This window comes from Acipenser ruthenus, chromosome 51, assembly GCF_902713425.1.
Source record: "Acipenser ruthenus chromosome 51, fAciRut3.2 maternal haplotype, whole genome shotgun sequence".
NCBI lineage: Eukaryota > Metazoa > Chordata > Actinopteri > Acipenseriformes > Acipenseridae > Acipenser > Acipenser ruthenus.
The window spans coordinates 6,268,437-6,296,334 of NC_081239.1; the positions used below are offsets into that span (position 1 = coordinate 6,268,437).

Sequence of the window (27,898 nt, forward strand, 5' to 3'; positions counted from 1 at the left end):
AGGACTCTCTGTCAGTTAGAATGAACCTACCTCTCACTGACACCCGCACCTCTGCAGAGTCACTCCAAGATTCAGTCCTGGAAGTGGTGTTCCACCACCATGCTCTGCACCTGTAGGACCCCTCATCACTCTTTGAAACACGATCCACACTCCACGCTGTGTCAGCCCTGTACTGTAACTGGTTATTATCTTTATAAAATGCAACCCTGGTAGCTGTATAACCTGTGTGGACACGACACCTCAAAGTCACTGTGTCTCCCTCAAACACAGGCTGGGGGGGAGTCTGCAGGATCATGTCTTCATCTGAAAAGACAGAAAGAGTTCAGATCAGCAGGGCTGAGAGACGGGTCAGGATTGAGGAGTCTGCAGGATCACCCATTGATCTGAAAAGACAGAAAGAGTTCAGATCAGCAGGGCTGAGAGACGGGTCAGGATTGAGGAGTCTGCAGGATCACCCATTGATCTGAAAAGACAGAAAGAGTTCAGATCAGCAGGGCTGAGAGACGGGTCAGGATTGAGGAGGCTGCAGTTTTACACACACATGTTTGTAATGCTCTTTTATCTCATCCTGTTATAATTTATGATTCCCTGTTATGAGCTATATAAACTTCCTACAGGGTGGAAAACAAATATATTAGGAAACAATTTCCCAAGTGTAGATCTAAGGCTCTTTGAGCCCCAAAGGTCTGAACATAAGACATGAATATGAAATCCTGTGACAGGGTCTTGTCACTTTGTAGGAGCTCATATGGAATCTTTCAAACACATGGCCTGAAATCATTCTTTCTGTAAAACAGAATGTTAGATATTCCAACACGTGGGATCTGGAGAACTGCAGAAAAAAAGACAATCCAGCTCTCAAGAGCCAGGGCTGGGGTGTGTGTGCATATGTGTATGTGTGTATGTGTGTGTGTGTGAGGGGGGGGTGTATCTGTGTGTGTGTGTGTGTATCTGTGTGTGTGTGTATGTGTGTATGTATGTGTGTGTGTGTGTGTGTATGTGTGTATGTGTGTGTGTGTGAGGGGGGGTGTATCAGCGTGTGTGTGTGTGTATCTGTGTGTGTGTGTATGTGTGTGTGTATATGTGTGTGTGGTGGGGGTGCGGGGTGTACCTGTGTGTATCTGTGTGTGAGTGTGTGTATGTGTGTCTGTGTGTGTGTGTGTGTGTATGTGTATGTTTGTATGTGTGTGTGTGTGTGTGTGAGTGTGTGTGTGTGCATGTGTGTGTGTGGTGGGGGGGTAGGGGGTTGGTGGGAAGGTGTCTTAGGTTTGCTATTAAATCATTTGAAACCTACTTATGCCCATTTTCCCAGCTGCAATCTGAAAACTGCGACAATTCATACTGTCTGGAGATCCAGAGACAGCTTTACTCAAATCAACAAGCCGATCAGTAGCTTACAATACCCTCTCAACCAATCCGAGTGCAGGACTATTCAACAGGGTCTGAATATTATCTATAATGTAAATGACTTACTGGACACAGTTAAGGTGACAGTATTACTGCGCTCCTGTCCTGATGCAGACTCACACCAGTACACTCCACTGTGGTGATACTGAGCTGTACTGATTGTGCAGCTGTCCCCATATCTCCTGCTGTATTGATCACTGCACCCTGCCTCTTCACGTCCATCTCTGTACTGTTTAAACCTCCAGCCAGCAGAGTCCCCCTCCACCTCACAGCTCAGGGTGACTGTCTCTCCTGTGAATATCTGTGACCAGGCAGGCTGCAGGGTCAGGACAGCCTGAGGATGACCCTCTGAAACAGAGAACAGGATAGGATCAGGACACATTCCCCTACAATCAGTTAGGAGAGAGATTCCAGCCCCCCAGCAGCATCTCTGCAGTGATACAGTAGGAATAGAAGCAGTGTGACCCATTGCAGGCTCTACTTGTGATACAGTAGGAATAGCAGCAGTGTGACCCATTGAAGGCTCTACTTGTGATACAGTAGGAATAGCAGCAGTGTGATCCATTGCAGGCTCTACTTGTGATACAGTAGGAATAGAAGCAGTGTGACCCATTGCAGGCTCTACTTGTGATACAGTAGGAATAGCAGCAGTGTGACCCATTGCAGACTCTACTTGTGATACAGTAGGAATAGCAGCAGTGTGACCCATTGCAGGCTCTACGTGTGTTTTTAAGTGAAAGGAATTCATGAGGAATCTCTCTGAATATGATTATGGCGTTGAAAACAAACATATAAAGTGGAGGTCTATGATCAGTGGGGCAGCAATTAGTCCAGTTTACAGTAGCAGCTGAGTTAATAAACTCACCAGACACAGTCAGTGTAACAGGATCGCTGTGTTAATAAACTCACCAGACACAGTCAGTGTAACAGGATCGCTGTGTTAATAAACTCACCAGACACAGTCAGTGTAACAGGCTCACTGTGTTAATAAACTCACCAGACACAGTCAGTGTAACAGGATCACTGTGTTAATAAACTCACCAGACACAGCCAGTGTAACAGGCTCACTGTGTTAATAAACTCACCAGACACAGTCATTGTAACAAGATCGCTGTGTTAATAAACTCACCAGACCCTGCCAGTGTCACAGGATCGCTATGTTAATAAACTCACCAGACACAGCCAGTGTAACAGGATCACTGTGTTAATAAACTCACCAGACACAGTTACTGTCACTTTATCACTGAGCTGTGAGTAGAGTGGTGGATCTCCTCTTTGTCCTCGACAGCAGTACTGGCCCTGGTCAGATACAGCAGCTGCAGTGATTGTGTAGCTGTCACCAGTTATACTGCGGCCAGCAGTCTGGAGCACTGGAGTGTCCTCACTGTCTTTGTACCAGAGATATTTCCAGCCAGCAGAACCCCCCTCAACCCCACACCTCAGAGTGACTGTCTCCCCGGTGAATATCTCTGGGAATGGAGGCTCCAGGGTGAGTGTAGTCTGAGGCAGCTCTGTAGAAACAGAGAAGATGAGAGAATTAGGATCTCTATTGCAGAGAGAGAGAGAGAGAGAGATACTGTTAGTGTGCAGCATGTGACATTTCATCAGAATGGTGAAATTACTGATAAATGTATAAAAAAATTGTTAGAAATGCTGATTACATTCTGTAAATATATGAAATATTCATGTAAGTGACTCGGTAATGAAGCCACCACCAGGGGGCAGCACTGCACTCACTCCTCTGTGAGAGGGATTCATTTTTAAATATCTAATATGACAGACCACGGTCCATCCAGATTTCAATGTACATTACTGTCATTTCTGACTGAAGCAGACAACAAATGAATACTAACCTGCGCTTTTAACCCATCTTCTTATTACCTTTACTGACATTATTACACGTCTCTCTTTTATTGTGATGGGATGTTTGGCTCCACCCCTGTTTTTTACATTAATGTGAGTTCAACCACAACACATGAAGTACAGGAAGCAGCAGAAACATTATCTGTCGTGTTTGAAATATCTGCATGTTCCAAACTGAAGTCTAAGAGACTAGAAACAATAGAAGCTCTTCTACAAAATAACATGAGAAAATCACTGCCTGTCTGGTCACTGGAAACCCTAACAATTGTTCTCTCTCATTTAAACTGAGTTACATTCATTACTGTGTTGTTTCAAATGGATGTATTCATCAAGAAGCACTTATGTAGTTGAATTGGTCAGCAGTCAGCCAATGTAATATTCTCATCAAAGCGTTCCAGCAATACCACACACAGCCTCTAGGTGGAGCACACTATGGCACTGTAATGGCCAGTGTTTGCTGGAGTCATTCATTTTTTTTTTTTTATTTAACCAAGTTAAATTGTTATATTGGACAGAAGAAAAGGAAAGCAGATTTTAAAAATGTGTTCAGGATAAGAATCTTTACCAGTCTCTTCACTTTGTGACTGCATTGCCACAGCCTATTTTCAACACACACCTAACATGAAAAGTGTCATTTCTCAAACCAGCTTCATGCTTTTCAACCATGAATTGTAAATCCTGTTTTTAAACTGTGTTCACATTGTAAGCTGTTCTCTTACCTTCATACTGTCTGGAGCAGCTCACTACAGTCAGCACTGAAAAACACAAGAGAGACAGTCAGGGACTAGACCCTTATAAAAGCACCACAGTCATGTTGCTGTTTCCAATGCTTTTACCATTGTTATACCATGCTCATCAGTTATAGGTGCTGCCATACATACATGTAACATGTGCTAACACAGGGAGAAGTAAGAGACAGCGCCATCTAGTGATCGCACACTTTTGATCAGGTTTCCTTCTCTTGTTTTGTTAGTAACACACTGTTGTGCACCACTTGGTGCTGGTGTATATAATAATTTACAGAACAGGAGCATATGTTTTAGCATATCATTCAATTACTTATAAACTGTGCATTGCACAGATTTCTTTTGGGATTTAAATTTTGTATACCAGCGATATTTCTGAGACAGACGAGAATAACTCAGGATCGCTTTCTTCATCAAAATGAATTTCTCCACAGAAAAAAAAAAACGTTTCGTCTCTAACGAACATCCATCTTTAAAATGTGAACATGCGTCATTTCCACTTCCAGGTCATAAGTGAACCCCATCTGTGTATACGAAAGTGTGATTTGAGTATGCTGATGCGAAAATGATTATTGCAGCTCCTGAAAAAAAAAAAAACACGGGCGCTCTGGGGTTTAGAGGGTAATGGACTCAGCGGAGAGGAACCCCCTCCCCCCTTCCCCCTTGTGGGAGGAAACCTCTGGTGGTCCTGGCGGAGAGATGGCCCCCCACTCCGAGTGTATAGAGAGTCTGATATCTGATAAGGTACTGATTATCAAAATCTGTAAGAACCTTGCTCACGACTGGAACATTTCACTTTTGGGAGAAGGTAGATCCCAAGTGGCAGAAACAGGTAACTGCGACTGCGAGATAAAGTCGTAGGTAAGATTCAATATACTTCGTAAAATGACATTTCCATTCTTAAATCTGAGACTTGAGATGCTGTGATGTTAATTAAGTGTGTCTTTCCCTCAATCCAAACCTTTACCCAAAACATTCTTGATTGATATTCTTCAAAGGACTGGATAGTGGTAACAGGGTTGTAAAGATTTACATCTTGAGGAATGGACCTGCTGTGCTGACCTGCTAGTGCTATAGAAACAAACACAGCTGATTCTTATCTTTTAACCACCCAGCTGCTTATCCTGTGATTTACATGTGGAGCGCAAGCGAGTCCAAATGTGTCACTCCCGTGAGAATACCGTGCAGGGAGTTCTCTGTGCATTTTTGACACGCTACACTAAATCAATAGGCAGAATATACGCAGGGCTTCTGATTTTCACTTTTAACCGATAAAAACTGAAAAAACACCCCCCGATTGATACAAAAAAATTGAAATTGGTGTACACCAGAAAAACAGTGGAAATGGTTAATCAATTCATGTTGACTTCACCCCTTTCCCATTAAAAAATAAAACCAACTACTACCACTACAAAAAAAAAATCCCAGTGCTGCTGGGCAATGTCCCTCCTTCCTGCCTTGTATCTATCATTGATTCGTTCTGAATACTTTAAACCTGACCCAACTACTGAGTGACAGCACATTCCTACATTTCTATTGGAGACTCTGCTTGCGAGATTTAAAACAAGATTACAATCAGGAATAGTGGCTTGTTCGGAGGATTTAAAGCTGTATTACAGATAAGATACTGAGGATTTAAAACAGAATTGTAAATTGTGGTGAAATGTAAAACATTGACTACACACAAGAACCCCAGAAGAATGTGCCATGAGCAGAAGGATTTCATGGTGGAAGTGGAAGTGCTGTCCAGTTACTATATTTTGACAGAAAAAAAATGATCAAGCATTTTGGAAAGTAACTGAAAACATTAATTTCATACAGTATATCAAAAATAAAAGCTCTGAAAAAAACGATTAACATAAAACTCGAAAATAGCTAAAAAAATAATCACCGAAAAATAAAATGAAAAAACATTGAAAACTCGAAGCCTAAATATATGCTGTTATAGTCTGCAGTTCTGTTTTTCACTGGCAGATGGCAGCAGTCCCTGAGAAATGTGCTTGACAGACGGGCCCATCCATAGATAAGCACAGCTGAGAGTAATACATGGACGCCTGCTACGGAGAATGAGAGGAGGGTGTTTATTTCTTTGTTCGTGTTACAAGGGGTTGTAAGGAAACCTGTCAGGATTGGTACTGGTCAAAACGACAGATTTATTCTGCTGATGAAGTACCTACACTTCACACATAATAATGCACATAACAGCGATACACAGTCCTACCTGAAACTGTGGAACATACTTTATATGACGTGATGGAAATGCTAGTTTTCTGGTGTATATGTGCTAGATAAAGACATGAGCATTGATGAAAGTTTGAAGGGCATCTGCTTTGAAATCTATAACACAAAAAATAATTTCTAAAAAGTGATATGACTGCACAATTACTTTACCTTATTATAATGCTGCCATTATGTTATGTAGTGATTTATATTGTTTTAATGCTACAATTGTAAACACATTGTTGTTATTTTGTTATTTAAGTTCTATTGATATAATATATTTCCATTTTCATAACAGCAATAAACAGTGTGTATTTTTTAAAATTAAAGCAAAAATTGTTTTGAAAACTGTCCATATTGCTTATTTGAGAACTAAAAGTGAACTACCTGCACAAAAAAGCCAATTTTTGACAAAAATTGCCAAAACAAATTGACTGCTGGCTGGCTAATTAAGAATGTATGTCTGGAAAACCAATATGCAACTTTCTTCCTGCAGAGCGTTAGAAGGGTGACACCTGGTGGATACGAGGTGACATGACTCCCTCCGTGATATAATTAATACTATATTCAAATGTAGTGTGATTAATGAGTAACAATTTCAATGATTACATTGGTTTTAGAATCATTTTAATTACTAATCTTGCGGACGCAAGTTTAAAAGTTGTTTTCTCAATAACATTGACATTTTTATTGTGTTTTAATGAAGTTTAAAGTGAAAATCATTCATATATTTTTTTCCTTTAATTTTTATACAACGTGTTTAACATGCTTGTAACGGTAATTTAGTAAGGATAATGAAACAGAAATGTGTATCCTTCTATGATCAATATAACAAAGTAAAGTTTTATTGTAAAACTCTTATGTTATCTCTGGGGATGGCGGAGTTACGCACATTGCTTGAGTAAAAGGAAGTGTCATTCAAACTCTGCAAGCCAATGAAAGGACTGATTTCGGTCAGGGATACACTTCCTGTGTTGAGCCACAGGTGATGGATTCACTAGAGTAACTCACTTTGAGCACTGTATTTAAAGCAAGAACTCGCTCTCTTGTTCCTGAAGTAAACTCAGCCTTGTAATGTTGATTCTACATCCAACTGCAACACTGTGCTTCCAAGAAGACTCGTCGCCGCTGCATCCTGCAACTCCGAAGACCAACTGCATCCCAACATTTGTTTAACAACGAACACATCTCCAGAATAAGTATTACGTTTTAAAAATGTTAAGATTCAAGTAAAATACTATGTTTAATAAGAAATATCTACATGCAGACCAGAAGTAAAAACGTTTAACACAATGTAACAGTTTGCTAAAATTAAATATACAATTATACTTTGATGAACAACTGAAACAAGATAAGACGTTAACTGATCTGATGATACTGTGTGCATTTGAAAACAACAACTATGAACGTCAGAAACGATTTAAACATTGATGGAATTGATTTACACTTTGTGAAGTAACTCTAGATTACAACTTAATATTAAAGGCAATTGAAACTGCTTCCGAACTAAACTTGAAACAAAAATGCAGTCTTCATTGCAACCCACACAACGACGCTGCTTAACACAGTCACTGTATGTACTGTGTGTGAATCCTGCGTGAATGTAACCATACGGGAGCCTGCGTGCTTATGAGAATGTGTGTTTAAATGTGTTACTCCTGCTTGTGTCTATATTTATAATTCTGGTTCCATGATTTCTATCTCTTAATAGTATTGTTACTTTTGTGAGCCTTAATAAATGTAATCATTTTTATGTGTTGTTTCTTTTTGCGTGTTATGAGTGTCGACTTCACATCCAACTGCAGCGCTCTGTGTTACAGAGAAGACCAACTGCAGCGCTGTGTTACAGAGAAGACCAACTGCAGCGCTCTGTGTTACAGAGAAGACCAACCGCAGCTCTCTTTGCTAAGATTAAAAATACAAACAATTATACTTGATAAGCAATTGAAACAAGATAAGACGTTAACTGAACTGATGATATTTCAGTGCATGTGACAACCACGACCATCAGAATCCATTTAAACATTGATTGAATGTATCTACAAGGTTTGAAGTAACTCTAGATTACAACTTAATACTAAAGGCATTTGAAACTGATTTCCAACACAACAGACGCTGCTCAACACCGTTACTGTATGCACTGTGCTGTGACTCCTGTGTGCACGTGTACTGTGGGTAGCCATAAGGAAGCCTGCGTGTTTATGAGAGTGTTTGTAGAGTGTGCTGTAGGTAGTCGTACGGAAGCCTGCGTGTTTATGAGAGTGTTTGTAGAGTGTGCTGTAGGTAGTCGTACGGAAGCCTGCGTGTTTATGAGAGTGTTTGTAGAGTGTGCTGTAGGTAGTCGTACGGAAGCCTGCGTGTTTATGAGAGTGTTTGTAGAGTGTGCTGTAGGTAGTCGTACGGAAGCCTGCGTGTTTATGAGAGTGTTTGTAGAGTGTGCTGTAGGTAGTCGTATGGAAGCCTGCGTGTTTATGAGAGTGTTTGTAGAGTGTGCTGTAGGTAGTCGTACGGAAGCCTGCGTGTTTATGAGAGTGTTTGTAGAGTGTGCTGTAGGTAGTCGTACGGAAGCCTGCGTGTTTATGAGAGTGTTTGTAGAGTGTGCTGTAGGTAGTCGTACGGAAGCCTACGTGTTTATGAGAGTGTAGAGTGTGCTGTAGGTCACAGACTGGGAAGGGTAGGTCTACCCTTCCCAGTCTTTTCCCTGCACCCCCTTATATGCCCTCGCCTCCCGCCCCCTCTTTTGCGCCAAACCTGCACTCCAATTCCCCTCCACACGCAACCCAAGCACGCACACACCACCATGCAACCCCTACATGTGTACACCCAACATGCGACCCCTGCACGCACACACCACCATGCAACCCCTGCACGCACACACCACCATGCAACCCCTGCACGCACACACCACCATGCAACTCCTGCATGCACACCACCATGCAACCCCTGCGCGCACACATCACCATGCAATCCCTGCACACACACAACACCATGCAACCCCTACATGTATACACCCACCATGCAACCCCTACACGCACACAGAACCATGCAGCTCTTGCACGCTACACACCACCATGCAACCCCTGCACGCACACACCACCGTGCAACCCCTGCACGCACACACCACCATGCAACCCCTGCATGCACACACCACCATGCAACCCCTGCATGCACACACCACCATGCAACCCCTGCACGCACACACCGCCATGCAACCCCTGCATGCACACACCACCATGCAACCCCTGCACGTATATACCACCATGCAGCCCTTGACCGCACACACTATCATGCAACCCCTGCACACACACACACACCACCATACAATCCCTGCACGCACACACCACCATGCAACTCCTGCATGCATACACCACCATGCAACCCCTGCACGTACATACCACCAAGCAACTCCTGCACACACACACCACCATGCAACCCCTGCACGCACACACCACCATGCAACTCCTGCACGCATACACCACCATGCAACCCCTGCACGCACACAGAACCATGCAACCCCTGCACGCACACACCACCATGCAACCCCTGCACGCACACACCACCATGCAACCCGTGCACGCATACACCCACTGTAGCAATTCTTTGCAAAATATATTTTCGGGTGTCCAGCCCCATTCATGTCTATGGCAGTGTTAAAAAACACATTTTCAGTCATATTTCTCGAATCAGAGCACCTACAACCACCATTCAAAGGGTTGTAGACCAGCCTGAATGTAACACACCCAGTTTCTTAGCAATTTTTGCAAAAAATATTTTCAGGGCGTTCAGGGTGTTCAGCCTCATTCATGTCTATGGCAGGGTTGAAAAACACATTTTCAGGCATATCTTTCAAACCCAAGCACGTAGAACCATCATTCAAAGTGATATAGACTCAGGGGAGCCCCCCAAACCACCCCCCTAAAACGGCGCTGTGGTTCACCCAAAAACCCGAGCCATGACAAAAAAATTCACTGTCATCTGAACCATGAGAACAGTGACTCCTTGTGCAGGAAAAAAAAAATCAAGTTCCTAACCCCCACAGAACCCGAGATACACCCCGTCAAAAATGTCAAAAAATGACCCTTTTTGGGGTCATATCTCCATGACCCCGGGGCCTAGAAACCGGGTTGAACTTCCTAGTGTCATGTCTGGGGGCCCTCTTTCACAACGAGCCACCAGTTTTCAAATGCTACATTTTACATGCTTTTGAGCTCCAGGTTGGCAAAAAAAAGTCTAATATGGGGTCATTTCCAGCTGGGGTCACGTCACTTGGAGGGATTGACAGGGGCCCCGAGGTGGACCCCCGTACCGATTTTCAAGTCTCGAGGACCCCCAGAACGTGAGATGGCATATGAACCCGTGGCCGATGTTTTTCTTTAGCTAAGACTCTTGTGCATGGAACGAGTGCCCTCCTGAGTTCTTTGGCCCAGGGGTCATGGAGATATGGGTACGATAAGAGACCACCCCCCTCCCTATGGAAAATCCCATTCTAAAAACACCATTGGGGTAAGGCTCGGCAAATGGCGGTCGTGGGTCATATGAACTCGAAGGAACACATTTTCTTTAGCTAAGACTAAAGAGAGTATAAAGAGAGTACTAAAGAGAGTACTAAAGAGTTTGTTGGCCCAGGATTTGTGGACTCATGTGTTCGACAGGAGGAACCCCCCCACCCCCCGACCGCGATTTCCTATAGCAAAATACATACAAGAAATGTCCATTATATATAAGACCTGAAACGTGCGCATTTTGTCGTGTATTTATGCAACAGAAGCACCGATTTAAGTCTATTCCAAGTGTTTTGTGATTACAGTATCAGCTTGAGTGTATCGGAGCATAGTTTTGCACCAAAAGTGAGAGGAGGCGACAAACAGCACTATATACCCTTGTGACGGAAATATAATGAGTTCTGGTTGTAAATCTCCCTCTCGACCTGTGAGGATACAAAGTAGCGAAAGGGAAAGGCTTTGGACGGGTTGTCCTGACAGTTCATTCCCTGGGTCGGGAAATCAATCAGCCTGGAAAAAGATGAGACTCCAGTGTGAGAATGTATTGACCTGGAAGGTAAACGAGGTAGCAGCTGCAGGCAATAGAGTCAGCTGTAATCGTTTACCAAGGGGTCATGCATAATCGCATAAAAGGGGCTGGAAAATTGTAAATCTTTTCCTTCGCTTGGGTTTTTGTTACGTGGAAACTGGAAGGACCGGGAGATTGCCCAAAATAAATAACGAAAGGAGTTTGTGAGTGTTTTGTTTGTTTCTTTGTCTGTTTAGTAATTGTCTGTGTTTGTAATCACTAGACGGCTAAACATAAATCCAGAGCTGTCGCCAAGAGCCAGCACGAAATCGGATCATCACTGCACTACCGTCACGAATAAACGTTGTTATCAGCACTTGTTTCACTAATAGCACATATTATATAGTACTTCACCACAAGCACTGAGAGCACTCACTTTGGAACAGTGATCGTGTGTGTCTAATTGTGTGTGTTTTGTACCGTGTTTTTTCATTTGCGGGACTGCAACCCTTTGTTTCATTACTGTGCAATACACATTGTTGTGTATTGCCAGCTCTTTATTATTTACCGGCGGGTCATCAGACCATTGGATTATACACCATTAAATCAATCATTTTCACCCGTACTTTGTTGTCTGTGTGTTCTTGGAATTACTGTATCCGCACTGCACCTGCTATACACCTGCTACCACTTACCACTTTGCCACAACCCTATTCTTTAAAATATCACTTTGTAGTGCAAATTTGAGGAACACAACCAGTTAGCAACTTGCAAATTGGTACTACAATTTAAAGGGCTGTAAAGTCAGACTGGTAGTCCGTAACTGGTCCCAGTGTTTTTGGAATGATTCCTGCAAAGACTGATTTATAAGAAAAAAAAAGAGATTGACAAACAGCATTTTGCTTTATATGCAGAAACGGGCAACTACAAGAGGGTGTCAAACAAGCTGTGAATGTCCTAGCAGGCTGAAAATTGCTACAGAGTATCTGTGGGACATGCAGATAATGAATCGAGAAGCTTGAGTGTCTAGCGTATTTGGTTCCCATGCAGTACCTGTCCTTAGATGGCTGAAATCAGTGCATCGCTGTATAACTGTACACCCTATAAATATCAGTTTTTATTGTGTATTTGAGGAACACAACCACTTGCTTACTTCATTTGAATTGCTGTGCTATCAGAATATCAGTGTATAACTTTGCTGGGTATTGCAGTGTATGATGGGTATCAAAAGGCCGTCACTTTTACCGTCAAAATTAAAAAAGGCCGTCAAAGTTACAAAAACATAGGTGTGCTCCTAACCCAATACTTGTCTTTTTAAAAGTTTTAAGAATTAAGCCTACTGTTTATTATTCGGTCCTAAACCAGCAGTTTGTGACCCAAATTTGTTAAATAAAGGGGGGGGGGGGGTCATCAGATTATTCTCCATTTTATTGTAACTGAGGTACCATTCAGTTGAGCAAAAATTGTAAAGGGGTACTCAAGCTGACACCTCCACATAGATTGAAAACCCCTGACCTACAGTATAAACTATCAGGAATAGATAAGGAAAATGTTGACTAATACAATGCAATAGGATTTATTTGAAGTTGTTGAAGGGCACTGGTCTCTTAAACCCAGAAGTTCTGATAAACCCCTATGCCTCACTATATATTGATGGACATTACATAAGCAAATGAGATGTCTTTTTTTTTGGAATACCATGTTCCTAAATGTTTTCTGGGAGAGTAAAAAATATATTAACTTTGATTCATGTACTAAGGGTTACTCTTAAATGAATTAACGGTCCAGTTTATGGTAAGCTGTGCATGCATGACTTAGAAACTCGGCTGTCAGCTAAGCAGAATATCTCAAAAACTGGCCTGAATTCGAAAATGCAGAATTTGGGACGTTATCTAAAAAGCAGAGTGGCCCAGAAATTGGGATGTTATCAGAGAGGCTCAGAATTTGGCACATTATCTAAAAACCAAAGCGGCCCAGAATTTGGGACATAAATAAAAACATGGGCAGTCTATATGTACAACTGCGATTACATTAGAGATGAACTAATGAATCCTGTAACAAAACTGTAATAGTGTGGAAGACATATACTTGATATTAAAATATATCACGCAAACGATTAAAGATATAAGCCAATTGTTACATTCATGCATAACATGATAATTCATATAATCACCCATTTTTTGTTATATTAGTACAGCAAAATACCACATTATATTTTAATTGAAAGGCTGTGGAAAGCAGATCTCTCTCTCTCTCTCTCTCTGATCGCAATGTTAAAAATACCTGCATGCTTTTCCACTCGTCATGTGACAGACATGGACCAATCAAAAAGCAAGACTGTTATGCGGTTCCTTCCGAAAAACCGGGCCTGTGTCATCCCTCCAGTAAGGTTTAAAATGATACTTGTTTGCTTGTTGTTCAGTTGTCTGTTTTTTTTCCATCGTGCCTTTTTGTTTTGTATGCAGCGTTTTGGTTTTGTGTATATTTCATTGATTTAATAATGAACACGCACATCAGCACTTCATACCACGCAGTACTGTGTGTCTCTTCCTGGCCTGACGTCACCACAAGCCGTCATTGTCACAGGAGTTTAACGGATAGATTGGCTGAATTAACTGGGGAGGAGCTCCTGCTCCTTCTCCCCAAACAACACCCCATGGTTACAATAAAAAGGCACTCTAATCTGCATTTAAAGTATTCTTGAGTAGCAACTGGTGGCGATACTGAATCGCATTCAAAGCTTTTTTGATACATACAATATTCATACTGATTCCAGTGTTTATAGTGAAGAGAAGAAAGCAGACTTGAGTTGTGAATTCAGTTCAATAATGGGTGAGATAAGCGTAACAGGGAGAAGGCTGGGCACACACTGTCGACCACACACACCGCAGGTGAGCATCTTAACCCCTATGCAAAAGAGCCAGGCTTCTCTGCATATGTGCTTATAGAGCTTTTAACCTCATCTCGCCAGCAGGGGTCAGAATCCATAATGGCAGTGCATCACACAACACAGCCTGTTACACTGGCAGCACAATTATCTATTAGTTTATTAGTTACGATCCATCAGGGTGAATTTACTATATTATTTTGCAATAGAGGTGTGTGTCGAGTGGTACATGACTAAAACCAAAACATAAGCTCTATTTTCATTATAACCAAATTAAATCAATAAATACAGTAGGAACATTTTCTAGCAGTATCAGAAATTGTAACATGTCAATTTAATTTACAAGCATTGACACAGACCTGTGAAAAACAACACATTAAAAGATAGCAGACCACAGGACTGGACCCACACAGCAGTGCTTCCTCCCTCCCACGCTGAGCATGTTTTTCCAACCACTGACCACTTCCTCAGCTGCTACATCCTACAGCAAGCTCTAACCCCATGGTATTTGAAACCGTTTAACCCCTCCTGCCCTGCACATGAAGAGTGGGTTTTGTGTGTGTATATTGTAAATAATACTGTGTAAAATGCACATTTATTGTAATTAATTCATGAAGTAGCTGATGCTCCTTTTTTATGGTCATGTTCTCAGTCTTGGTGTAATAATATTATGCAATGCAATTAACTGTACAGTAAAATACATTTCAATGAGGAAAAAATATCTATAATAATTGAGTGTTAATATCCAAAAAAAAAACTGAAGGGGAAAAAATGTCTGTCAGTCAGAAATGAGAAATACGCATCACAAGCTGCTGTGCCTTGCACCGATTTACCACGTTGCCAGAAGCTGCAACAGTTTATAAATTAGCAAGAAAAACAGCACTGTGTGGGATTTCTATATACGGAATATAAAAAACAGAAGATCAACACAGCAACTCCTGGTCCCCCATTTACTTCTGACTGTCAAGAAAAACAAGTCCAGATTAGACTGCACATGCACCACTAGCTGCCAAATAGTGATCTCTACACGCATGTGAAGTTGCAATGGCAGGGATTATTATTAAAAACGATGCGTTGTCTACTTTGTTTTTACCTGAAATGCACTTTTCTTTTAACCGCACCTACTGTATGGCATCCTTTGTTTTGTAGTTAAATCACGAGGGTAAAGTCAGGCCTTTCTTTCTTCTGGGATATTTTTCAACTTTAATAGTGTTACACATAATGACTTTGATAACGTTTGAATATACCGTGTTTGTTCCAGCAGTATAATAAATATATGTTACATGGATTGAATCAGTACAGTATGTCTTACTATATTACTACTATAATATACATTTCATTTCACAGTGTGTCTGTCACACATGACATTGTGAGCAGGATAACTGCCTTGATTTTGTACCAATCTTCACCAAGCTTTTATTTTATTATTCAATCCTAGCTTCCTTTGTATGCTTTGGATTGCATTTCACTATAATCTTTCACTCCCTTCCTCTTACTGTGTGATTATGAGGACCCTCTATATGCCTGCACAGGGTTTTATAAAAAGTAATGGCTTCAGATACCGGAATACATGATTCTAGTTGATCATTCTGGATGACTCCTTATATGTACATGAAAGTACTTCTGTATTTACATTTAGTTATTTTATAAACATTTATTTTGTCCATACAAATGTTTGAACAGAATAATTCAGGATGAATTTTTTCTTTTAAATGTGAAAGGCAGGAAATAGTGGAGCTGCTCCGGAACCTCAGCTCTGGCTCCATGCTCCGCTCCGCTCCGGCTCCAGCATCCCCAGCTCCAGCTCTGCTCTGGCTCCGGAGCTCAGCTCAGGAAACTGTCACTCTCCGCTCTGGCTCCAGGCCCCTGAGCTGGCTCCAGGGCTCCAGAGCTGGAGCATGGCCAACCCTAGCACGCACCCACACGGCAGATGCCTGTCAGAAACCCTTTCTAAGGTACAGGGTTTCATTAAGACATAAACATTGATTTGGATTCAACTTACAGTACAGGAATAGTTAGTGTATATTATTGCATGATCTCAATGAATCACCAGTTCCCCTTATCCTCTCAGTCCTGAATGCTACAGTAGTGTGATAGGGTGTGTGGGTGATTCACTGATACAGTACAGGAATGGTTAGTATATTATAGCAGGATCACAAAGATCCTGCTATAATCCCCCTTCTATAAACCTCAGAATGATTTTAACAATATAATTCTAACTGATTTCTTATTGCATAAAAAACAGCTATTATTATTTATTATTATTATTATTATTATTATTATTATTATTATTATTATTATTATTATTATTAATTAGTCATTTAGCAGATGCTTTTATCCAAAGCGAGTTACAGAGACTACGGGGTGAACTATGCATCAACAACTGCTGCTGCTACTGCAGAGTCACTTAAAATATGACCCCGGTTTTACCTAAAACCATAATATATTAAGAAAAAAAACAACAAAAAAACTGCTGTCTACTTGAAAAATGAAATAAAAATACACAGCAGTCTAGAACAAACACAATCTTTTACTCTGTATAAATGTTTATGGAGGGTAAATGTTTACAATCAATATTATAAAACTAATTTAGTCAGATTTTACATTCAGCTTTCAGAAAGCTATGAACACAGGAGACCTGCAATCACTGGGTAATGACATTTAAAAAATACTTTGATTGTAGAAAACGGTCCTTTCCCTTCTGGGAACTGCCATTGCAACTTTAAAGTTTTTATTTTACCACCTACAGCTCTGGCTAAAAGTTCTGCATCCCCCTATAGAATGAACTGATTCTGCTTCATAAAGTCACACGAAACCTGCTGAATAATGTGAAGTTAGCATATTAAATTACACAACGCTTTGTATTATTACATATTCTTAACCAAAAACTGACAGAAAATGAAAAATGTAACATTTTGAAATTCAACATGAATACTACACTACATGCCTCCAGCTGACTTTTGCCATTTCATTTTGTAGCTTCTTTTATTACATGATGTTAAATAAAATATCTAAATGAAGTTCATGCAGGTTTTTTTAAAATTTTGTATTATGTCTCAATTCTAAAATTCTGGGTGATGCAAAACTTTTGGCCAGAGCTTTAGAACTGCTAATGTTCTTTTAACATCTCATTACCAAAAATATGTTAAAGAAAGAAAGAAAAAAGAAATGCACACCCTGAATAAGTGAAGCATTAGTTTGCTTTAACACTTTCACAGGAAGTGTCAGTGAGCTGCTGTAGCTACAGTTCAGACCAGTTCAAAGGGCCTCAGCAGCATCAGCATACATTACTGTGAGAGGACTTTCTGTACCACTATTTACAAGTTTCCAGGTTCCTATATTTGATTGTAGGTTGAAATCAATTTAGTTATCTTACAATCCTTCTGCACACATTTTTGTATTAATCTTTAAGCACGCTTCCATGTTTGTCCATACTTCTACCATATTGTATCATGCATGTGCAATACTTTCATTCAGGGGCGTCATTTGCTATAGGGCAGGGTGGGCAGCTGCCCCCCTCCCCCAGACACACAATATAATAACTATTAAGATGGTTGAAGTTTTCTTCACAAATGAATAAAATGCATTTTTCAAACATTGTTATTTTCTAATCTAACCCGGATTTGGAATGAAGTCGGCCACGGCTGCAAGACGACATTCATTCATTTTCTATTGATAGTTCATCGTTGTCCAGTGATTATATCAACAACACAGAATTACACTGCAGCCTATTATTTCTATAAGAATATAATATTATTGATATCATGAGTCAAAGGGAAATGTCGGATATGTTTATCACAGCAGGTGGAAAACTGAAGAAATTAAACACAGCGAGACAACAAGGAGGGATTCACTTAAGAAACTATTAATATTGCTGATGCCCACTTACAATTATTTATACCTGCTCTAAAGAAAAGGTACCATAGATTTGAAACTAGATTTAGGCTCATGTGTAGAGCTGTGCTGTGCGTTTTCGGTTTGGATTGGCTGAAAATAATATTTAAGGTGGCACACTTGTTATAAATTAGTGCCGTGCTTTACAAATGCTTGCATTGCAATTTTGTTATAATTTATTTTAAGAATAAGAACGATGCTGACAAAACACACGTTATCTCATTGTAAACTGAACCAATTACTGCCTGCTTATATTCATTCATGATGCTAATTACTGTTTTAAAATGTTACATTGTTTAAATATGCATTTATATGGGAAAAAATGATTAGGCAATGCTATAAATGAAAATCTATGAATTTATTTTTCTAACGTATTTTTGTATATATGCAAATGTTGATATTCGGCAAAAACATTAGACTTACAGGCTGGTGTTGACACACATTTGCCTTGATGAAAGCGAGACGCCACCCAGTTTTATTTTATTATGATTATCGGGGTAAACATGTTATTTAAAACTTTGCTACAGATTTATACTTTCGACATTCACAGAATTGTGGTGCTTATTTAGCAGTTCATGTTCATTGGTTTATATTTGATACAAAAAGCATGATTTTCAAAAGGGGAAAAATAAGACTTAGGTTAGAAAGTGATTTCTAAAGCTGATTTGGGTCACTAAGTATCTGGCTTTCAAAGGGTTTAGATGAAACGAGTCGTGAATTCACTTGTTGACACTTTAAAAATACAAATCAAGTGATGTGGTTCCATTAATCAGGCTTTGAAAATCATTTTGCAACCTCATTCTTGTTTTGCCCCTTTTGAAAATCATGCTGAAAGTGTTATTCTTTTTGGAAAGCAGGTGAAATGTATCAAACTTAACTCGAGGTTGTAAGTATATATCAAATCTGGTGAGATGTATTCGGATGGATGCTCTAAATTAAAGAGTTAAACTGCGTTCTTACCCCTGGCTATTTTTGTAAAGCCCATGCAATATAGGACTTTCTTTTCTTTTTTTTCAATGATCTGAAATAAGAGTAGTCTAATGTCCCGAGCTGCTACTCTAAAACGATTTTAAAGAGATGATGTTGTACCACTATTTGTTTAATGTAGCAGTAGTGACGGTTTGCAACTGAAATGTTTCGTTAACTATATTGGAAGCTGGCAGTACAGTAATTCGGTTAGTGTTAAAGCCTTTACCCACTTTTAATGTTGACACAACTTTGCTCCTCCCGCGCAGAATTGTTCTAAAATTATGCCCCTGCTTTCATTTGATTTATCATACATTGACTAGCTTTTTCTACACTTAACTACACTTTTACCATGAAACTACCATGAAAAAAAGGTTCCTCGCTCCCCTGTCCTTTACCATGTGCTTCCCTGCTTCACCATGCAGTATGTTTTACAATACTCTATTTCATTTACCTGGCTTGCACACTCTGCTTTTACCATGACATTTCAACAAGACACCACCTCAAAATACAGATTTTAAATTACGATCTAGTCTTCAAACCCAGAATCTTTCACTCTAACTGTCCCCAAACCAGATGGTTAATCAGCAGCATGTTTAATAAAGCACCAGCAATAATACTTACATATCAGTGCAGCGACTTCACAAGCCTGCATTCTGTCTGGAGACACTTTCAAAAAGATGAGCTCAATGTAGGCACTTCACAGTTTTGAAGTTGTAAACATACAGGTCCCTCCCACTACGCCTATTTATTAAATGACCACAAACGTATTCCTAATATGTCTGATTCTGTTGTCTGACAAAACATAGTCATGTGATCTCATTTCGGGGAGTATTTATTTTTACACTGAGCATCAAACAACTTCATTTACATGCAAGAAGCTAAAACTTCTATTAACCAACTGGCTGCTGGAAAACAAAAACACTTTACTCAAGAACTGGTCTGATGAAACCACTGTTCAAATGAGGGGATTGAAACACTTCTGTACACACACTGCTCTGTGCTCTGTGTGTGGGAATGTAAGGTTGGCAGGGATGGGGTTAAATCTCTTCCTCCAGCAATCACAGGTGTGGTCATTCCCCAGTTAGGTAATTGATGCTAATTGGGGAGTGGCCACATATATAAAAACATGGAGAAATCCTTGCTTTGGGGTGAGTGATTTTTTGTATTGTTGGTCAAAATGGTAGTGAAGGCTAATGCCCAGACTACATCTGATTGTTTTGTTTAACCTTTTGTTTTGGCCCTCGTGTCTTTTTCTTTGTTCCTGTGTTTGTTAATAAGCGTGCGCACCAGCACTTAAACTGCAGCTTTCTGTCTCTGGGTCTCTTCCTGCCGGTAACAGCTTGGGCCGTGATGCTACCCTGTCACAAAGGCAATAACAACGTGCGCTTATAATGCTACAAGCAACATTTACCAAAGTGATGGTGTACCGTATGTAACTACACAGAATTGCCATAACAGATGCAAAATGTTTGAAAATGATCTGTATAAATGACATTTTCCAGCAGAAAGACATTGTCAGTACAAAATCTAATTTCTCTGCCGGGGATAAAAATTGAAAGATCAGAGCCAGGGTCCATCTGTCCATCCATCAAATTGCATCCTGCTAACATACTTTGCAAAATATATTTTCTAAATAAAGTTGTTAAGGCAGGAGAAAGGCAGGCAAAAATCAAGCACATCCTCGCGACTTAATTTACTAAACATAAATAAATGACCATCAAAATAATTATATACAGTTCTGTACCAGTGGTGACTAGTGACCTCTAAGTCAGAAGAGACACGACTACAAGCCTGCATGAAATGCATGATGTCAGGTCATTCTGTCATCCTAGTAAATATGGATCCTTATTTCCATGTGAGCAGCAAGTAACTTCCCATATTGAGCAATTATAATGTTGAATTTTGCATTACTTAAGATATGTGCATGTGTCAGTGTTTCATAGTAATGTTTTCATCGCCATGGTTTCAAGGTGAACTTTTGCCATTATAATGAAATGCACTTTTTAGACATCAAAACATAAACACCAAAACACACAACAGATCAAGTGAAACTTACATACTGTATTTCTTTTTTTTAAGCCCAATTGCTTGAACACTGTGTTCTACCTTTAAAAATGCACACAACAAGCACCAAGGGCTAAAGATGATAAAACAGCTGTGTTTAAATATACAGTGTTTTTAAAATGTTCCGACCCTTAAGGATTTTTTTGTCTGATCACTTTTTAAAATCTCACTCATAGTAGGCCGACAGCAGTGCTTCAGCAGGGGGCGGGAGGGCTTGAGTTGATCCTCCAATTAAGAACAGGGATCTGCCATTGCTAGTACTGTACTGTGTGGTGGTTACAGGAGATAGGAGTTTATAACAGAGTCTTGCCTGCTGTGAGGACCCAGTACTGCTGGTAATATACGAGTGTTGAATCCAGGGTTTTGTAAAGTGTCATTTTTTTTCTTGCATTTTAGACAATCATTTGTCACCCATTGATCTGAAAAGACAGAAAGAGTTCAGATCAGCAGGACTGAGAGACGGGTCAGGATTGAGGAGTCTGCAGGATCACCCATTGATCTGAAAAGACGAAAGAGTTCAGATCAGCAGGGCTGAGAGACGGGTCAGGATTGAGGAGGCTGCAGGATCACCCATTGATCTGAAAAGACAGAAAGAGTTCAGATCAGCAGGGCTGAGACGGGTCAGGATTGAGGAGGCTGCAGGATCACCCATTGATCTGAAAAGACAGAAAGAGTTCAGATCAGCAGGGCTGAGAGGCGGGTCAGGATTGAGGAGTCTGCAGGATCACCCATTGATCTGAAAAGACAGAAAGAGTTCAGATCAGCAGGGCTGAGAGACGGGTCAGGATTGAGGAGTCTGCAGGATCACCCATTGATCCTGCTGCTAATAACAAAAAAAGTCTACTTGTAAAATACAATAAAGATACACACAGCAGTTTCATGAATATCAAACAGACTTAAAAGGGTCAGAACAATCTTTTACTCCATAAAAACGTTCATGGAGGGCAGATGTTGCAATCAACATTATTAACTAGCAATACAAAGTATATTAGTAGGATTTTACATTCAGCTCTCAGAAATCCATAAATAACACAGGAGACCCACAATCACTGGGTAATGAAATAAATACTTTAATCATAGAAAACGGTGCTTTCCTCTTGTGGGAACGAATCATTACTAATGTAAAGTTTGTATTTCACGTCCCAGCAGAGCTAAATGTGAACGAGCCATTACTAATGTAAAGTTTGTATTTCACCTCCTAGCAGTGCTGAATGTTTGTTTAACACCCCCTCCCCACATTGTTTGTGTGGCCTGTGAATCAAATATCAAATTCAATATATATTTCTTAAATAGAATGTGACAAATGTTGCTAAAGCTGATAAATCAAGCGCTCGTGTGCTCGCTTCCTGTGCTCAGTTTAACACTTTGTTTCAACAGGAAGTGTCAGTGAGCTGCTGTAGCTACAGCTCAGACCAGTTCAAAGGGCCTCAGCAGCATCAGCATACATCACTGTGAGAGGACTTTCTGTACCACTATTTTAAATTTATATATAGTGACCAAGCTGGCCGTACCTTTGGGTTCGTGACCCAGAGATAAAAACATTTATTCGAAACACAAAACAAACAAACAAACCCCCTGCTCTCATTGAGCTCTCACTACACACATGCAGGTCCCTGTCTAACATGCAGGACAGCTAAGCTGTGTACCTGACATATAACACCAAAACAAAACACTTCAATACAATTTTTTTATAAAACCAAACGTAGTTTTAAACAGACCTTTATGACTTTCCATCAGGCTCTTCACTCAACAGCAGCAGCCTCAAGCAGTCTGACAGCACCTGGCTCGAATTTTCAATAACTACCAGGTGCAGGTGATAATTAATAATTAAACAAAACAATAAAACAATTAAATTAAACAAAAGCAATTACCTTGGCATAAAACAAAACATTTTTATATTGCAGGCCCCTCTGTGCAGCTACATCCGTCACTATATATACATATGTATATATATATATATATATATATATATATATATATATATATATATATATATATATATATATAGTAACAAAAACATTGTTAAAATAACGTTAAGGTTGCAGTTCAAAATCACAAGTGTCAGGAAATGGGACGTTAAGGCACGGAACCTTAACTCACCCCTATGATGCCGATGCATCGCATCAGATATGACGTCATACATGACATCAGTAATGACATCAGCAATGACTGATCACATGACAAATGCTCCACCAAGACTGCCCAGAAGGACATTTGGGTGTGTTTATTGGTATGTAGAATATTGTTCCGCCAGCTGTTCTTAGGAACTCATATGACAATAACAAGACAAAGACGCAGAGTGTGGTCCTCATTCTCCATGGCACTGTTCCAGAAAAAAAAAATCCTTTTACTGAGTGAGATACATATTCAAATGCATTTGATAAACCAATGGTCTTGGATAGATATGTGGCAATGCCATATTGCATAGTGGCAAGTGTGCCTAGTTTTGCATTGGAAGTAACAGTAGTAATTATGCAACACCTATATCACATCTATAGACAATAGTGCAAAGAGTGACCCGAGTGACAGTGAGCTCAATGAAGGTGTTCTTGTTCTACACACATCGAAGAAAATATGTTGTACAGCAACCCATGAAGTGGCAGCCAGCCTGGTATAACGCAGGTGAAACAGGACTGTTCTAAGAGATCCGAGTAACACACCGCACAACAACACATTTTTTTTGTTTTTCACCCAGGGTCAGGGACATAAGAATGTGAGATCAGCTACTGAAATGTGTCAACTGGCTTATTTATGAAAAAATCTGTCATTATGCACATGACTTTATTATACACTACAGCAATCCAGTAATGAGACCAGCTTTGTTTTTGTGTGCAAAATTTTCTACTGCAAAAACATGCTAGTAATCATCTATTAGTGAAACATGTATAATACTCCATAAAGCATACCGCATATACAGTGTGATGAACATGAGACATAAATGCAGCCTATCGTATAAATATTACAATTGAGTACAAATGTTAAACTTATTTAAGCATTTGAACCCGAAGGAGCACTATTAGAATATGGATCTGTTAAAAAATAAAAAAATAAATAGTTTTTATCCTGATTCAGGTTCTTTCAGTTTAATCCAAGTGGACCCTGTGGTCTACTTCCAGTTGTGATGTAAATAGCATCTTCATAAAGCACTGTATTTAATTTAAATATTCTACTGACATGCAGCTGTTCATACTCTGTTTTGTGAAGGGTTTGTTATCAGTAACTTTTTTTTCTTTATTTTTTTAATAGGGTTTGAGTGCATATTTTATGCAGCCAGCTGAATTTCAGTATGTTAGGCTATTATTATTATTATTATTTTTAGGCTGAGGCGGGGCAGTTTGGGGTGGCTGTTTAGGGCGCTGGCTCTGAAAACGCCTCCTGTGACGCTGGTGTGTGGGCTGGCCACGTCCTGCGTTCCCTCTGCCTGCCGGTTGGGCCCAGTTGTTTGCTGCTGATGTGCAGGCCTGTAGGCGATGCCTTGGTTCACCCAGCAGAGCCGTGGGGACTGGAACTGTTCTGGTGACAGTCCGCGTCTGAGAAGCTAGCCAGCGGCTCCACCTGCCCCAGGCAGAGACGCAGGGAGGGAGCAACGCAGCCATCTGCTGGGACGCCTCGTGTACCCGGTGGGATTTCTGTAGGATCTCCTCCACGGCTGGCCCAAATATATGTCCTGTGGATATAGGTGCATCAAGCAGCACGGTCTTATCCACATCAGGAACTCTGGCTTGTGACAGCCACAGCTGTCTACGAGCCACGATCAAGCTAGCCAGGCTCCGGCCAAGAGCTTACCCTTGGAGACCGGAGATCTGCAGCAGTGTGCTGGACAGGAGATGCAACTCCATGGCCACCAGCTCGGGGAGCGGGGCCTCGCGCAGTACACTGTCCAAGTAAGCAGTAAGCACACTCACTGTGTTAGACAGCTGAGTTGCCTGTGCCCCTGCTGTATATGGGGGTTCGTCACCCTACACTGAGTGTTTGGGCACATCGAGTCCCTTGCCAATCCACCTACCGACGGGGCCTTAACCACGGCCAAGATGGTGGAGTCTACCGGGGGGAACCCTGCCAGGCCAAGCTTATCCGCGCCCTCCAAGGAGGCAAGCGGTGCGGCATGTTTCAGCACACTAGGACTTGAGGCTGGATGATCCCAGGAGAAGTGTACCTCCTCCATGAAGTCTGGGAAGGCTGGGAACTGCTGAGGGCGAGGAGCCATCGCCTGCGTCCAGAACACGGACCGGCGTGGTTTCGCTGGTGGCGTCCAGGGGACCTGCAAGAAAGCTGCAGCGCATCCCATAAGAGCTGAAACTGAGCTGGACAATGGGGGTGCACTGGCTTCCAAGGCCACCTCGAAGCAATGGGGCCTGGGCGGCTGGCGCCTGTTTAGCCAAGAGCTCTAAGACATGGACCATCTGGGCCTTGAAATCCATAATGTCCCTTGCCTGCTTGGAACGCTTCACCCTTCTCGCTCGTGGCGATGGGGATCGACTGCGGGCAGCCTGCGCATCGGGGATGTCTAGCAGGGGGTCCTGGGACAGGTCATGGAGGAGGAGCTCTGGGGCTCCAAGAGCTGCCGACGTTCCAGCCATAGAGGACATGGAGCTCATCCTCATGGCCCTCCCCAAACGAGCTTCTTTCACCCGGGGCTGGAAAGCCTCACAGATGCTACAGGCCATGTCCCTCTCGAGGGCCAAGGTGGCATGTTGAATGCCCAAGCATCGCACGCAGAGGGTATGCTTGTCCTCTTGCCGGATATTGGCGTTGCAGGCCGTGCAAGGGTGGAACCGCGACTTGCCTGACATGGGCCTGGTGTTTTGCATGGACCGTGCAGAAAACACCACTTGCACTGCACTCGAGCACTGATAAGTGTGAATGCCGTGCGCTCACCTAACACCTAGCACTGCGCACTGAGTACCATGGCCACCTTGTGCACCACGTACCGTGCCACACCATATGTCCATGCAGTAGTGTAGTACCAAGCACCGTGTGCACCGTGCACTGTGTGCAGAGCCTGTGCCCACTGAGTACCGTGCAGCACCGTGCGTTCTCGCACTAGCGTTGTGGCAGTGGGTACCAAGCACCGTGTGCACCAAGCACCGCACACACCGAGGACCGTGCAGCGCTGTGACTCTGCACTGACGCTGACGCACTGGGTACTGTGTGCCGTATGCACTGAGCAGTTGTGCTCCGAGATACCTGAGTATCAAGGGCTATGCGTGCGCCACGGTACCGAAACACCGGGGAGGCCGCTACACAATGTGCCTACCCTAAACGCATGGTCAACACACTGGTCAGAATGTAACTTGTACCAGGGGGACACAAGGCCGAAGTCCCCGCTGGGCGTGCTGAAGCAGACAGCAAAACACTGTTTGTTTATAAGGCCCGATTCACCGAAGTGGCAGGCTTACACAGCCGGCAGGGTTTACCCGAAAGTGGGGATGTGGCAAGGCCTAGCCCTGTGGAGGAAAGTGTGGCTGGAAGAGTTACTCAACAGCGGGGATAAGGCAAGGCCTAGCCACATGGAGGAACTGTGTACACAACGATCATTGCGAGTTAGGAATGAGCCCACAGGTGTTGAAGATAACACAATGATAGACCTGTGGTCAGCGTACTTGCCTGCCATAACGTCATGGAGTTAAAGTGTAAACAGGCTGCCGGTGTGGTTAGGTAGGGGATCAAGGTTGGACTATGATTAATTCTCATTAGCCTTAATTGGCCTGCACCTGTAGCCTGTAACCGTCCAATTCCAAGATGATCCAGCACCTTTAAAAGAAAACCTTCACAGCCAGTCAAGGGTGGCTTCCAACCAGTGAGCAGCGTGAGCTTATCTACAACCAGGACTGAACGGGAATACAAAAGAGAAGCTAAAACTGCCTTTGCGACTGAAATCTTCTTTCCTGGGCCGGCGCTGTTGGAAGGGAAATACAGCAAAGTGGAAAGAGACGCTGCTGGTTTTCACATGCTGGGGGACAGGCTGAAGCCAGCAAATGACCTGGTAAAACCCAGGAACCAATTACTTCAACTGGACATTGTTAACTGTCCAGTTAGTTTACATTGTTGTTGTTTTTTTTGTTATACAAATCCTGTTTGAACTGTTTATTTTCTTTATATCTCATCTCGCAACCAGGATTGTATTTTCTTTTGTCAAGTAAGCGAAGCAAGTTTATTTTTTTCCCTTTGTGAAGTTTAATAAACAAACTTGGATTATATTGGAAACAACTGTCTGCGTCGTCTGTGCACCCACAAGCTCACTATATATATATATATATATATATAATTTGGATGGAGGTGTTTTATTGGTTTTTATTAATTAAAATGAAAATCAGAAGCCCTATTTATAATGCAATCTTCATTAACAGTTAAATAATAATAATCATTACCATGAAACATAAATGTATATAATTGTTATTACAATTGAGAGCAAGAATTTAACATATTGCTCATTATTCCCTAAAGTTAGAACTTAAAAGTGATTCTATTAAATGTAATATTAAACTGCAGTTCCAATGTGCCTATGGTTGGACTTGCAATTTATTGTTCAAAGCCTTATCTCCATTTGTGACCTCTGGTCCTTGTTTCTTTTTTCAGGTCAAAAAAGTCCCCTGGGTCAACATTGCACCCTAGTGCTCCCTAGTGGTCATGATGGGAATGGTGACCCATTGTTAGACCCTGGGTGTCCCACTAGGCTAAGCATCGTCATATCTACAAAGTAGAGAAAAACTCAAAATGAACGCAAAAATGACTAATAGTACCAGATATGTGACCTTAAAGTGGCATAGTCTGCTTCATGACAGGAGGCGCTTAGAATAAAGGTCATGCTGTAACCCTTTCAAGACCAGCTTATTTA

The 27,898-nt window shown here is 41.4% G+C and overlaps 1 protein-coding gene across 1 annotated transcript; it reads right to left on the reverse strand.

The window, feature by feature from the left end:
• Positions 1-1,432: 1,432 nt before the first annotated feature.
• Positions 1,433-20,168, reverse strand: LOC131722764 (Fc receptor-like protein 2). The gene is made up of 4 exons (XM_059015847.1): positions 19,618-20,168; positions 3,990-4,025; positions 2,625-2,918; positions 1,433-1,755 (listed from the first exon to the last, which is right to left on the reverse strand). Exons 1-4 carry the CDS (start codon positions 19,646-19,648, stop codon positions 1,454-1,456), a joined length of 663 nt encoding a protein of 220 aa, XP_058871830.1. The 5' UTR covers positions 19,649-20,168; the 3' UTR covers positions 1,433-1,453.
• Positions 20,169-27,898: the final 7,730 nt, after the last annotated feature.

What these genes read in the sequence shown, in the direction of transcription:
- LOC131722764 (XM_059015847.1), bottom strand. Translation starts at nt 19,648, where the DNA reads ATGCAGGCTTGTGAAGTCGCTGCACTGATAT. An exon ending in TGAAGTCGCTGCACTGATAT is followed by an intron (nt 4,026 to 19,617) that starts GTAAGTATTATT and finishes TGTGTTTTTCAG; the next exon opens with TGCTGACTGTAGTGAGCTGC. An exon ending in AGTGACAGTAACTGTGTCTG is followed by an intron (nt 1,756 to 2,624) that starts GTGAGTTTATTA and finishes TCTCTGTTTCAG; the next exon opens with AGGGTCATCCTCAGGCTGTC.